Below are 15,505 nucleotides of genomic sequence, written 5' to 3'. Positions count from 1 at the left end.
GAAAAAAGTTTTACTTCCCCTACTCTTTAACTCTACTTGCTCCATTGGCGGACTAACTGCGACTGAAGCGCCGCACTGTGTCGTCCCCATCCAACAAGTGTAAACCGCTTTCTGATTGGCCAACAACAGCAGACGAATCATAGGGAGATATCACTCTGCAACAGCAAGTGATTGGCTACTGTCAAAAAAGCGCAAACTTTTTAAATATTTGAAAAATAAAAAAATCTCAATTGACTTATCATTTTCAATTGAAACTTAAATGGAAAATAAATAAATATTAAATGTTTAAATAATAAAGAAAATAGAGGGAAAAGAGACTTCTCATTTAAATTATATACGGAAAAACATACGAAACATACGTAAAAATTTCTCTTCTGATCTTTAATGACCTTCCATACCCTGCTCAAAATAAAATAACCTTAAATATAGAAATTTCCAAATGCCATATCACATGAGAATCATTAATTTTAAATTTCTATTACTAAACAACATAAACTACGAATTCTTTTTTTCGAAATTGTGTTAAAATTATTGTTTAAATTTTAAGGTTATAATGTGCAATATTGACATGACAACAATAACAACAGTTATTATTTGTCATGTATGCACTTGTGTAAGAGAATGTCGTACAGAATTATTTACATATATATGAATATACACGTGCAAAGTGAAGATTCCTGAGTGAAACGTGGTCCAAAAAGCAAAAATCATTCGTTAATAAAAATAGATCTTAATTTTACTGAAATAATTGAGTCGCATTAGCATTTTAGACTGCGGTACACGTCGTTCTTATGTCACAGGTAATTTTTATCTCTCATTTCTCTAAATAATCTTTAATTAATTTTCATTTAAAATTAAGCTTATCTATTCTTTGTCATTTTTATTTTCAACATGTTTTATAATTTCAAGTCTGTTTTTATCAAACTTTAAGAGTGACAAATTTGTCAATATTATTTCTAACCTAAAATAATATACTGTTTATATGAAAACACTTGCTTGTATTTTTTTTAACAAATGTTTTTTTTTGTAAATTTTACATTTGTATGTATTTTTTTCTAGATGATAAAAAATGGTGAAATAAATAAAAGATAATGACAAATAATAGACAAGTATATATATATATATAGTTAAAATATTTTAAATTATTTATTAGAACTATTTAATTAGAACGCAGATATATATGTTTATTATAACGTATAAATATATAAAGTTGTTGCTGAAATATGTTCGAAACCCTACATTTACATAAACCAATTGGCTTTCTTAGTCTTGTTTTTGTTTACCTTAAGATAATTCGCTTAAAATTGTTGTTTATTTGTTTCAAAAAAAATTTTTTTTTTTTTTTTTTGAAAAATATTAATTTTTATGATATTAATTTAATTCTTGATTAAATGAATGAAATTTTCAGATACTAATTTCACAATGCCGGGAAAAATAAAAGTGAGAATATTGTCAGGAAGAAATCTTCCTGTTATGGATCGTTCGAGTGACACAACTGATGCTTATGTGGAAATAAAATTTGGAAATACAACATACAAAACGGATGTTTGTCGAAAATCATTGAATCCACAATGGAATTCAGAATGGTATAGATTTGAAGTTGATGATTCAGAATTACAAGATGAACCGTTACAAATTAAATTAATGGATCATGACACTTATTCAGCGAATGATGCGATTGGTAAAGTTTATGTTAATTTGAATCCTTTACTTTTACCTGGAGTTCCGCCGCCTGTAAAAAATATTTGGACTCTAGAAGCAACAATGAATTCCAGTATTGGAGCTCAAGGAGGTATTGATTTGTTTTTTTTTTTTTAATCTGTATTTCATTGAATTTTTATTAATAATTTTTTTGTAGGATCTGTAATGACTGGTTGGGTTCCGGTATTTGATACAATGCATGGAATTCGTGGAGAAGTGAATATTATCGTTAAAGTTGAATTATTTCTCGATTTTAATAAATTTAGACAATCTTCATGTGGTGTGCAATTTTTTTACTGTGAGTAAAAACTGAAACGTGTATCTTAATTATTAATATGATGAATTTAATTTGTAAATAATTTTTTTTTTTAAATATTTTCAGCGCCTAATATACCGTTCGGTTATCACGCTCAAGTGGTACATGGATTCGTTGAGGAATTAATAGTTAGTGACGACCCGGAATATAAATGGATTGACAAAATACGAACACCAAGAGCATCAAATGAAGCAAGACAAACTTTATTTTTTAAACTCAGTGGAGAAGTTCAGAGAAAAATAGGACTAAAAGCTTTGGATCTTGGAGGAAATGCTGTCATAGGGTTAGTTTCATAAAATATTTCTCTTTTCTTTGAATTAGAAATACTGATTATTTTAAATCGAAAACGAAAATTTAATATAGATATCTACAAAATTTTGATTTGGAAGGAGAATCGGGAATTGTTGCTCGAGGCATTGGAACGGCCGTTACCTTAGTGAAGGTGCAAGAAGTACCAAACGTTTTATCCGAAGGACCGACAGTTGAAGAGTAAGTATTATATTTAATATAATTAAAAAATAAAATTTTAAACCATGTGATAAATATTTCTAAAGTACCGACAATGATTAATTAATTTCTTTTTGTCTTTCCCACCTGCATGGGTTTGATTAGGCTTGCCACATTAGGTTCTAAATTTAAAAAACATGCAGATAATCCTGATTCTGATGATAGTACACCTCTCCTTTCTCATTCTCCTCTTACACCTAACGCTTCACCAACGAATATGTATATGACGCTTATAAATCAAAAATTTCCCTATTATGGACGAACGACTCCGAAAAATCCAAGAACACTGATGAAAGTGATTGATTGTCGAAATCAATTAAAAGATTCATCACGTCCCTTATCATTGCCATACAATGTAAATTCAAAGAAAATGCAAGAATCTAGTTTATCATTGTCGGACGATATTATTGATGAGTCATCAATAAGAAATTTATTGGCATTGGAAGATTTAAGAGGTGAATCCAGTGGAAATAGATTTTCAAGAAGTTTAAAAAATTTGAAATATTTACAGCAAAATGTTCTCTCTAAGAGAGTTAATCAATTTAGATCGAAAATGTCAGAATCATTTGATGAAGAAAGTGATGGTGATAGTATTTCTTCGAGTACATGGTCAATTGGTGGAACTGATTCCACAAGATCATCTGTACTTGATTTACGAAAAAATACAAGAAATAAATCATTTTCACGTTCAAAAAGTGCTAACGATGGAATGGTTGCTCTTCTAATTAAATCAGTTCATACTGGATTTCCAGCATCATTGGATATTGTTAAAGAAGATCGAGAGACTCCAGCACCATCTCCGGTGAAATTTCTAGTTGATGGATCAGATTCAATGAAAATAGATACGGAAAATGTGGAAAAATCATCATCTGACAATACTGAGAAAATTTTTCCAACTCTTGATATCAATGCCATTGATAATAAATATAATCATGATTTTTCAATTCCAATGATTTCGTCTTCCGAAACTGATACTTCATCAGAAGATGATGAACCTTCAGAATCGAGTACAAATTACAATATTCTCGATGACACTTCATCATTAAATGAATTAGTTTTACCCTCACGACGAGTGAGTAATAAAATAAAATCAAAAAAGGGAAATTCTCTTCGTATTGATGAAAAAAATGAATTAACAATTTCGCGAAAAGATTCATTGCAAACTGATGGAAGTACATCCACGGAGCCAACATCGTCAGATGTTGATTCAGATTTTCACGATAAATTCGAAAAACAATCAAGAATATCACCGAACCGGAATGTTAATCAAATTTTACCGCTTGATAACAGTCAAAATAAAATTGACACGTCAAATATAAAATTCGAATTGGAGATACCCTTCAAAAAACTCGAGGAAGATAAGGATTCGTTAAAAAACGAAAGTTTTGATTTAAAAGTAATCGATAATGTAGAAAGAAATAATTTTCAAGAAAATCCCAAATTGAAAGATAGTTTAAATGAACCACTTTTATTTTTTGGTCATCTAGAAAATTCCGAAGAAATTCAAGACGAAATTGATATTTCAAATTTAGCTTCTTTAGAAAACAAACATATTGAAACAATTTCACTTATTGGTCCAGAAGAAATTGAATCATACAACTCGTCACTTTTAAATGACAAAAATTTCGAAACAATTCCAATTATTGATGCGGAAGAAATTGAAGACTATAATTTTCCTCTTTTAGAAATTCAAAATTCCGAATCAATTACAATTATTCGTTCTGCAGAAAATAATTTACCTCTTCTGGAAGATAAAAATACTTCAATTGCAATTGATCAAAAAGAAATTGAAGATAATATTTTCCACAAAAATGACAAAAGCATAGAATGTTATTCGACCAGTGATGATGAAGAAGAAGAAGAAGAAGAAGAAGAAAATGAAGTATTCAATGAACACTTTTTTCAAGAAAACAGAAGTATGGAATCAGTAATTATGCAACCTGAAAAATTTGAGACACGATTTTTGAATGACGAAGAATCAAGTATTAAAATTAGTGAAGTGATCAACGAACCTTTATTCAATAATAAAAATAATGAAACAAATTTAAAAACTGATATATTTGATGAACCATTTTTTCAAGACAAAAACAATCTTCAATTTGGCGAATTTTCTCAAACTTCGAAAATTCTCAACTTGGAATCAAATCAAAAGGATAAAATAAAGAATGAAATTTTTAATGAACCATTTTTTAAAGATAATGAAAATTACGCATTAACGGTATTTCATCAGGAAGATAAACATTTTGGCAAGGACGATATTAAATCTAACAAAAATAAAGAAACTAATGAAGCTTTTAAAAATATTCCCTTTGATTTGAAAAATATTTCTAATTCAAAAACTGATTTCAAGGAACAGGAGAATTTTATTTATTTTGAAAATACAAATGAAGAAAAATCCGAACAGATTAAAAACTCACCTTTACATTTAAATGAATCTTTTTCATTTCCTACATTAGATTTATCCCAGAATAATAATAACGAAAAATTAAAAATCCCAACAAATTTAGTGCAATCAATTATCGACAATGACATTACTAACGATAATCTAAAAATAAAATCAGAAAATCAAATAATGGAGAAAAGAAAATCTCTAAAACGTCAAAATTCACAATACGAGGAAAATAATATTATGGAAAATATTATTCAACATAACGAATCAATTGATACTAAAATTTCTGAATTGCCTCTAGAAAATTCGAATTCATTAAAAAAATTAAATACAAAAAAAGAGTCAGAGGAAAAAAATTCCCGAGGAGTTGAGAGAAGTGACACGGTCATTTATAAAGGACCTCTCGATGAAAAAGGTCGGCCATTGACACCAAAAATAGAAAAAAGACAATCAAAAGAATCCACCACCTCCAATTCAAATTCAAATTCGCCAATTCCAATTTTTGTCGAACATTATTCGGAGAAAACAAACTTTCTTAAAGTTCCTATTGCTCATACATTGGACGTAAATGTGAAAAGTACTTACACAAAAAAAGAAACTGAATTAGCTGAGAATATAATTCAAAAATCTCATCAAGACGATGAATTGAAATATGCGGAAATTTTACGTCATAAATTTCGTAAAAGTTCTATGTTGGACCTAATGAAAATTATCGATACAAAAATGATGGTCCATACATCTCATCATTCATCGTCACACAGAAAGGATTCATTTCGTTGTACAAAAAAGCGACGAGATAAAATATTTAAAAATCTAACACCATCTCCGGATTCAATTCAAAAAATTCGAATTCACAAACGAAGATCAAAATCAAAATCACCGGAAATATCACCCAATGGAAAATTTCCATCAACCTCAACTTTAAATTCCCTTCATACATCACATCATTCAAATCATCATCATCATTATCATTCTGTTAAAAAGCATGTCACTCACAATTTGCCTTCTTTAGAAAATACTTTTAAACATACTCCTGACAATTCACAAATTGTTCCTAACGCAAATTTTATGAAAGATAATTTATCTAAAAATTTCGATGATATTCACAAAATTGTTGTCGATAAATTAGCAATTGATATGCAAAATAATGAACTTAATAATTCTAATAATAATTTTCAACTTCATGAATTAAAATCCGATCATTTGAAATTAACGCCAAAAATTGTAGAATCCTCATTAGAGGAAAGCTCTGTTTGTAATTTAGATAAGCCATTAAATGAATTAGTTGAATTGACTAAAAACACTAACGCTGCTGTTACTGACAATTTGTGTGTGTCCCACTCACCTCCTCACCTCAGGCAGCAGGATGAAAATTCCACGAGTCCAGTGCACGCGAATATCAACAATTCATTAATGGGAAAATCATCACAATTGAATAATACAAAAACCAATCCTGCTATTCCACTTCACAGGAGATCGTCTGATTCTGATCTTAGTATTACTCCAAAAGGTGAGATACACTTTTCAATTTTCTAAAATTTTAATTTTTACAAATTTTCAAAAAATTATAATTTATCTACCTATTTATTTTCTATATTAGCCATTTTTTAATAAAAAAAAAAAAAAAAAATATCAAAAAAGAAACGAAAAGGGACCAGCGAACAAAATTTACATTGGGGGATAACAATTTTTTGGCTACGCTAACAAAAATTTTTTTTTTTACCATTTTAGGATATTTTTAAAAAATCAAAATTTAAAAAAAATTCCAATTACCGTTGATAATAAATAAAAAAAAAAAGAAATTATTTTTGTATCAAAAATAAAAAAAAAATCTCTGAGGGAAGAAACGAAAAAGAATTTAGAAAAAGAAAGTCAAGAAATGTTATTTTTCTGTTTCATTTGCTTTGATATCCCCGCCAGGATATTATAAATTCTTACGAGAACGTGAGTACCAAAAGAAGAAGAAATAAATTTTTTTTGTGTCTCCTTTATTGTTGTACTGATACAAAATACAACAATATTTAAAAATGTTTCAAAATACAACAAAACTGTTTACTTTATTTCTATTTTGTATAATAACCAAATAAACTAAAAATTAATGTTACTATTCTCTAAATTTAAATTAGTAATTCTTTACTTTAAACTAATTTCAATTAGTTTAATTAATTAAATTTAAAAAAAAATAATTCAAATTAATTGTAATTTTTTTCTAATTAAGATTTAGAGAGAGAGAGAGAGAGAATTACATAATTATACGTCTTACATCTGTAAATATGTGTTTAACACAAAATTTCTTATTTATCTATATGTATTCTTTTTTCAAATATTACAAGCATGTATTCGCCGAATCTAATTTACTATCCTTTCGCTTGTAAAAAAAAAATCTGTGTCCCTATCTCGTATTACCAAACATTTTCAATATTTACTTTATAAAAAAAAAATTAAAATTTCTAAACAGAAAAATGACCAGTTTTCAGAAATGTTAAGTATTACTTATTTTTGTTTAATTATTTATTCAGGATTTAAACGAGATAAAAAAAACCGTTTAAAAAATAATTTTATTTATATGAAATTTTATTTTATATTATGGTAAATTATTTATTTTTATTTATTATTTATAATAATTTATTGAATTGTCTTTATTATTATTTTTTTAATTATTATTAGTTTACTATTCATTTATTCACTATTTCTTTTCATTAATGTGAAGAAAGAAATTTTCGGAACAAATAAATTTGATGTTAAAACAAGTGCATTATAATTGAGGAAAAAAAATAATAAAAAGCATTTATTTTCTGTTTTTCAGGCAATTCATTAGCAAGCAGTGATAGATCTATGGGAGGATATTTAAAACCAACAACAGCAATTCGAACAATGAATCAAGATGCTTCCGATATGTTGGAATATCCATTTCTAACAATGCAACAATATCCACCTGGATTTATTTTACACATTGGTATTAAATGACAAATTAATCGTAATATTGAATCAAATATTAAAATTCGTTAAATTTATTATTAATAATAAAAATAAAAGTTTACCTTCTGTTATTTTATTAAATTTTCATGAAAAAAAAAACTTTTAAAAGAATTATTTTAATAAAAGAATGAAAAAAACTTTAAAGGAATTAAAATTTTTAGGTGGATTAGTGAGTGCAAGATCAGTTAAATTACTCGAGAGAATATCAAATTTAGAAGAACCAGAAGGTCGCGATGCTTGGTGGACCGAAATAAGAATGGAAGTTCGCTCACATGCAAGAGCATTAGCTTGTAATGTTGTTATTGGTTACAGAGAAGAAACTAGCATTAGGTATAATTTTTAAATTATTAAAAAAATAATTTATCATTATTAAAAATTTTAACACTATTAATTATAAAAGAAACTAACAAATAGGGAAATTAATTTTCAGTGACGATGTATGTGTATTAAATGCATCAGGAACAGCTGCTGTGATAAATCTTCATAATATAAATCAAGATTTAGATAGTTCTTTCGTTAATCGACAACAACAAGGAATGGCAGCGTCAATTGATTCAGATCGTGAAAAAACACAACAAAAGGGAAACAACAATAAAAACGATAAAAATGACAATGAAACAACAATGACAAATCAAACAAATCAAACGGGAAAAATAAAGAGAACATCTGAAAGTAATGATCACGAAATTCCATATAGTCTTCCACTTAGCAATTGTAGTCTTTGTCATTTGCCATATAGCGAATCGAGTGTGCCATTTAAAGTAAATATAACAAAATGTGCCGTTTGTCGACGAGCCAAAGTTCCCGATGTTCTATTTACAACAATTGAATTACCAGATAATGTTCCTGTCACGGGTCGTGGATGTTTTGTCCAGGCAATTGTTTGTAAATGTAAAAAAGACTTACGCGGCGAATTAAATGCAAAAGAAATTTCCGATTGTCTCCCATTTCTTGAATATGAATTACACAGTTTATTGTTAAATAAATTAAAAGTCAAAGGAATGAATTCAATATTTGGACTAAAAGTACAAGTCTCAGTTGGTGAACGTTTAATTATTGGTATGGCTATTGGCACCGGTGTTTATTTGACATCACTTCCTACGCCATCGTTGCCACAAATTGCATCTGGTAATTCATGGAACAATGAGGAGCAACTCAATGAAATTCAAAAAAATCTCATGGAAACTGTGAAAAAGAATAGAGAATTTTATAAATTGAAAAGTACAGTAAGTACAAATAGACAAAATAAATTGAAAACATTTTTTTTTTCTTTCTTTTGTATAATTTCAGGATACTGATAATGGAAGATCAAGATCAGACACTGACGAATCGGATGATGATCTTCCTGATATGGACTTGAGTTTAGGAACAAAAGACGCTTGTGTTTTGGAAGTAGATGACGTTGAGGATATGGATAGAATATGTTTATTGATGGACGACACTCCACCAGATGATTTTCATGTTGTTAATACACAATCAATTCCCGGTTTAGAAGATCTTGAAATTGTCCGAAATTTACAAATGTTCACTCAAGTGTCGAGGGCAAAAATACCGTCTGGTCAATTTGGTTCCATGCCTTCGAAATATTTCGCCCGATTACTTCAGGTACTGGATTTTTTTTCTTTTTAGTTTTATTAATATAATTAAAAGATTGTAAAAAAAAATTGCAATTATATTTTTATTTGATTCTAGACTGTATATTTCAAATTACGACGAATGGTTCCTTGTGCCCTTTGCGATATGAAATTTAGAGTTGCTCTACCTGAACAAGATGAAATACAATTGTCAGTTGTTGGCATGGCCCTTGGCCTTGGAGAATCTTCGAAACATTCGAAGCATAAAAGAAAACTTATGACCTATTCATCAAGTAAAGATCAATTGAAAAAATCTGGTAAGTGGATGAATTTTTATATTTTCATTATACAATATAAATGGGAAACAAATTTATAAATTTTTGTTTTTTATTTAGATGATTGTGATATGATTTTCACGCTTGATGAAGATGTGGCAGAAATTGTACCAACAGCCACTAATGAAGTTGCAATAAATCCACAAAATTCACTTGTTTCATCTCAAAAAACAAGACCACGTTCACCATTGCGAATAAAATCACACACAATGCACAGACACAAACATGTAAGCTCTTTTTATAAATCAAACTCTTTTCAATTTGCCATTAATAAGAATTATATAATTTTTTTGTTTAAAAAAAGGATTTTTAAAGTCACTTAATTTTTTTAAAAATTTTATTCAAGGAAAATTAAAATATATTTTAAAAAATTAACAATTTTTTAATAAATTAAATTAAATTAAAAAGAATTATTACTAATTATATATTATTTAAAAAATTTGTTTAATTATTCAAGACGAAATTTAATTACGATCAAAGGGATAATTACTTTTTATTCTTCTTCCTTTTAGATATGTAGATAAGAATCGTTAATTGAATAAAAAAAAAAGAAAAATATTGAGTGCAATGAATTATCCCTTTTTTCTCTTATAGGTACCTTTAAAAGAACGATACGGAGTGGATATAACGCCACTTTCTTATTTACCCGGAGGGAGAATCGAGAGATATCTGGGAAATTTAAATTTCTTTTTTATTAGAGAAAGCACGTCTATTCGAGAAGTAAGTGAATATTTTTTTTTCTGTACTGCAAGAAATTGAGCTTGCGTTAATTTATTAAACTCTGTTTTTTTCTATAAGAATGGCGGAATTAGTGGATTTACACACAGTTTTGTTAATGAAGTTTTGGCTATTGTTCGTGCCCACGTAACGAGTTTAGGTGGAAATGCGATGGTTGCTTTTTTCATGACTCAATGCGTACTACTTCACAGTCCACACAAAAATCATGTAAGTTTTTCTCAATTTTCAAAAACATTTACAATTATTTTTATTTAAATAAATTAAATTTTTTATAAATTCACTCACCTATATAGTGAATTATAATTAATTTAAATTAATATTTATTAAGTTGAATCAATATTCAAAATATTCATTTGATAATTATTGAAACAATTTTGTTACAAATTTTATTGAATCATTTTTTTTTAAATTTAATTAACAAAAAAAAAAATTATGGGATAAAAAAAATAGAAATTCTTATTTTTAAAAAACTAATTATAATTTATTAATGTTCTTTTATATCAATGTCTCGCTGCTTATTAAAGTAGAAAACAATTTTCCATGAAATTAAAAAACAAAACTTCCGATTATGAAATTTATGAGTATAATTTAAATTTACAAATGCAGCAATATTGAACATTACGAGGAATTCAAATTATATGCAAATTAAAATTTAATATATCGTAGTTATAAATGATATGAAGACAGAAAACTTGATATCATTACGAGAAAGCAAGTGTAAACTTGAAATTAGATTTTGTCAAGAATTTCAACAAAGTTTTACGAATATATATCTTGACATTATGCAATTTTTTTTCTATTTTTTTTTTTCGAAAAAGTGGTTACAATTTGCCCTTGAACAATTCTAAAGCACTAAAGAAACTCATCTTATGAGTTATAAAAGGAATGCAATATCCTGTCATGAAAGAGAAAGCTAAAATTTTGTTAGAATTTTGTTCCAACTTCCGTCTATAAATGGAAATGATAAAACCATTATGGTACACGGGAAAAAGGGGAAATTGATTTGTGACTAGTTGGTTGCTTTTCTCCTCGATCTTTCACAAAAGAAAAATTGTTATGTAGCTGAAATACGACTTTGACCTCTTGTCTGGATTCAGTAATTTATGCAAATAGACAAAATTATAATTGTTAAGTGACATCGTTTAAAAAAAAAAAAAAAAAATCAAAGTTCACATTTTATTTAGTATTTTTTTTTTCTTCTTAATACTAAAAATAAACGAAAGTAAAAAAAAATAATCTAAAATGACTTTATTTTAATTAAAAGTATAAAAGATCATTTTATGTTTTATTAATAAATTTTTCTTTATTGCTGCATAATAGACAAATTTATTTTACTATAAAATAAACGATTAAAACAAAACAAAAAATTATATTCTGAAAAAAATAATTTATTTTTTTTTGTATCGGTGACTGAAAAATAATGAAAAATATATTTTTTCCCCAATTTGGAATAATTGATGGTAATAAAAATAATAATAATTAGGAATATTCGATTATGAAAGACATTGAAATAAATAGAGGACAATTTCTAATGAGTTTTCAGCTCTTTCCACGAGTTAGAATGTACAATTGTATTATTCTCGACATTTTCATTGTCTATGTAATAGAGACTAATGTGATTTGAGTTAGTGAAGCACTGGTTCATTGAAAACAGATATACGAACTCGCTTTATTGCGTACTCTGGCACTGGAAGGTCATGAAGATCATTGAATTACACTGTACATATAGTAAATTTAAACTGTGAATTGTGCATATGCTTATTTTCATATGTGGCTTACGTGGGTATATCGTCAAAGCTCATCAATACATTGCTTTCAATTTGTGACGTAATAAGTAAAATTTCACGCTATGTCACACACACATACACACATGAAAATTCTGCATTGTTTTAATTTAATTTGAAATAAGAGAGAAGACAATTTATTCGATTTTAATTGATTTGGCTTAATGCGCTAATACCTTGTTTATCATTTTCCTTTTGTTTTTCACTATATAAGAGAAAAAAAAGAAGATATTTTGTTTTATTGTATCAAAAATTGTCAAACCAAATTTGCAAATTTCTATCTTAATATTAATCAAATAAAAAAAAATCAAGTTTTTTTTCAAAGCCCAACGAATAATATAATTACGTATTCCGATTTGGTTCTATATTTATAAACTCTTGGTCTTGATGCGAGTGGGACCACTTGTGAAATAGCATAAAAGCGTTAATTACTCGGAGGACCCGTGTTATCCATTAAAAGGTACTTGACGGTTCTCATGTTTCAGGGACAGTGTCTAATTAACGTTGGCGGTGACGTTGTTTCCGTCTCATATTTCGGAGATGAGAGACAAATTGGAAATACGATTTGCTGACCTCAACCACCTCATTCAGCACCACCATAGCCAATAAATTCATTGAATCGTGGGATTTTTGATTTTCCAAAACAAAATTTGCAATTATAATTTAAAAAATATTTGATTTTAGTTTTTGTTAATTAAAAATTTTGTCCAATTCTTTAAAAACTTTGATTAGTGATGCACATCAAGAATCTTTTCAAGAAAAAAAAAAAAAAAAGAAAGATGAAAAGATTGTTTCCCTTTGTATTTTTCAAGAGATTCTCATTTTTTTATTATTTTTTTTTTTTTTTTTTTTGAATAAATCTCTCTTAACATGCATCACTAACTATATTATTCGCTCAAAGTGTTGTTGTTATTATAGAAACTGCGTAGGAGCCTATCATGACCTTTTATTAATTTGGAAATTTCTCTGATTTTAATTTGACTTTTCAAAAGTTTTAATAGTAAACATAATACATTATTAATTAATTAATTACTAATAGATAATTTATTAATTAATTTTTAATAATTAGAAATTAATTCTATTCAGCAGGAATTGGAAAATTCTAATAATTTAATTTTAATATATCTTTTAGTTTTTTTTTTTTTTTTTTTTTTTTAAATGATTTTTCTGCCATAAAAGATATTTAATGTCTTGTTTTTATTGATATCAATGAAATTTTTCAAAGTGCCAATTTGGATAATATAACAAAAAAGGCTGAACTTGTGAGAAAATTTTGTGATTCGAAAATTATTTCTGCCATGACAAAAATATTCTATATACGATGAAGACATGCAAAAAAGAAATGTGATGTTCAGCGTGAAAAAAAATCATTTTTGACTTTTAGCTATTTTCAAAATCGATATTTTTATTTTCATTATATATAATATATAATGACTAATATATATAAATAAGAAAATAGAAATTAAAATACAGTGCTAGTCCAATATGCAGGGTTCGTTATTATAAATATTTATCAACGTGACGTTTACTTAATCTTCGAGTTATTCTCTATATATTATATACAAAATATAAAAATGTGTGCTACTTTCAATGCCATCGATATTTACAGACTATATTTTTTTCTTTTTAATAAATTTACAATTTTTATTTCTTTTTTTCTTTAATTTTTATATATTTTCATTTTACATGAAAATTATTTTAAAAATAGTGTTGTTTTTTTTTGCTCACAAATAGACTGAGAAAAATTTTTTTTTCAAATCAGTTTTTTTTTTTTACTTCAATTGCTTTTTTATTATACCCAAGTTTTTCATTAGTTATATTTGCAAAAAAAAAAATATTTGCTCATGTTATTCTATTTTTAGAGAGAAAAAAATCCAACAGCCTTATAGCAAACAATGTTTAAAATAAAAAAAAATATATATATATTGCTTGATAAAAAATCAAAAAACATTTTAAAGCAAAATTTGTAATATACCATCGAAATAATATGCTCACTATATAGACTTGACAAGTTCTTTGAATTTATAAAGAACTATTTTTCCTCTCAAAATACCCGCTGTATTCGCTACACTATCTAATTACAATAAAGTCCAAAGGTATATGCTTGATTATTATTAAAAAAAAAAAAAAAAAAAAAAAAATAGTTAAAAATCTGTAAATACCTACTACGAATTTATTATATATTGAGAAATTTTTTTTTATAGTTTTCATAGTGCTTGCCCTTAAATTATTATTATTATAATTTAACATCTTATTTTACAGACGATTTAAAAAACGAAAAATTTATTATCGATTCAATCGTTATTATTAGTTATAATTATTTATTAGTATTAAAAAAAAGATTATTATCATAACATATATAGTTAAGTCTGGTCAATAATTGTTATTTTTTTTTTTTTTTGTTAATTTAACGAAGAGAAAAAAATTGTTTTAAACTAGATATTATGCTCAATAAAAATATTGAGAAAAATATTTAATTGTATGTAAAAAGTGATATTTGTAAATAGGCAATCAAAGAATGAAAATTAATTGGCATATCTAAAGTGTGCTAATAAAATTCTTTACGTAAATTAGATGAAACAATATAAGAGTTATTCAACACTTTTCTTAATTAAATAACCTTTGTTCATTAAATGTGAATAAAAAAGGTTAAATAAAGGTTTCTATTTTATAGCAATAAATACAAATAACACAAAATTCGAATCACTGAAAAAAATTATACAATAATGGCTCTAACATTTTAGAAATCAGTTTTGATTTTTGAATTCGAATTTTTAAATTCTTCTAGAAAAAAATATTATAATTATATACATGCAAATCATAATTTATAATTATTTCAATCGGATGCTTTGGATTTAAATTTTGATTGATTTTATCTACATTTTATTTGAACAAATATTCATAGTAAAAAATACTTGTTATGTATTTATTTATTTATTATGCACAAGTTATGCTCAAATTTTCCAATTTTCACGTGAATAAATTTTCAAGGGATAATGTTTGATATATAACAAGGTTTAAACTTAAAGCAAATATTGCTTGTTATATACTGAATACGTAATATATTATTTTCTATATGAGTAAAATTTGAAAATTGAGAGCTTTCGCATAAAAAAAATTATGAATATTTAGCTATATTTTCGGTTTGTTAATTCCCCTATATAGGTATTTATATAGGTATT

At 26.4% G+C, this 15,505-nt stretch overlaps 1 protein-coding gene across 1 annotated transcript; it reads left to right on the top strand.

Annotated features, from left to right (window-relative positions):
* The first annotated feature begins 424 nt into the window (after window positions 1–424).
* LOC127280273 (C2 domain-containing protein 5) lies at window positions 425–14,464 on the top strand. Its single transcript, XM_051303180.1, has 15 exons — window positions 425–800; window positions 1,409–1,792; window positions 1,859–1,999; window positions 2,084–2,300; window positions 2,381–2,506; window positions 6,272–6,423; window positions 7,720–7,869; window positions 8,054–8,222; window positions 8,323–9,118; window positions 9,183–9,497; window positions 9,585–9,783; window positions 9,862–10,028; window positions 10,396–10,521; window positions 10,600–10,746; window positions 12,809–14,464. Exons 2-15 carry the CDS (start codon window positions 1,423–1,425, stop codon window positions 12,893–12,895), a joined length of 3,162 nt encoding a protein of 1,053 aa, XP_051159137.1. The 5' UTR covers window positions 425–800; window positions 1,409–1,422; the 3' UTR covers window positions 12,896–14,464.
* The last annotated feature ends 1,041 nt before the right edge of the window (window positions 14,465–15,505 follow it).

The sequence above is a fragment of the Leptopilina boulardi genome, unplaced genomic scaffold (genome assembly GCF_019393585.1).
Source record: "Leptopilina boulardi isolate dan_hultmark-lab unplaced genomic scaffold, ZJU_Lbou_2.1 LbouV2_112, whole genome shotgun sequence".
In the NCBI taxonomy this organism is placed as follows: Eukaryota; Metazoa; Arthropoda; class Insecta; order Hymenoptera; family Figitidae; genus Leptopilina; species Leptopilina boulardi.
The sequence above is the reverse complement of the archived record's forward strand: the minus strand, read 5'-3'. Positions and strand labels throughout refer to the sequence as shown.

What these genes read in the sequence shown, in the direction of transcription:
- LOC127280273 (XM_051303180.1), top strand. Translation starts at nt 1,423, where the DNA reads ATGCCGGGAAAAATAAAAGTGAGAATATTGTCAGGAAGAAATCTTCCT. An exon ending in TCTTAGTATTACTCCAAAAG is followed by an intron (nt 6,424 to 7,719) that starts GTGAGATACACT and finishes TCTGTTTTTCAG; the next exon opens with GCAATTCATTAGCAAGCAGT. An exon ending in CAATGCACAGACACAAACAT is followed by an intron (nt 10,029 to 10,395) that starts GTAAGCTCTTTT and finishes TTTCTCTTATAG; the next exon opens with GTACCTTTAAAAGAACGATA.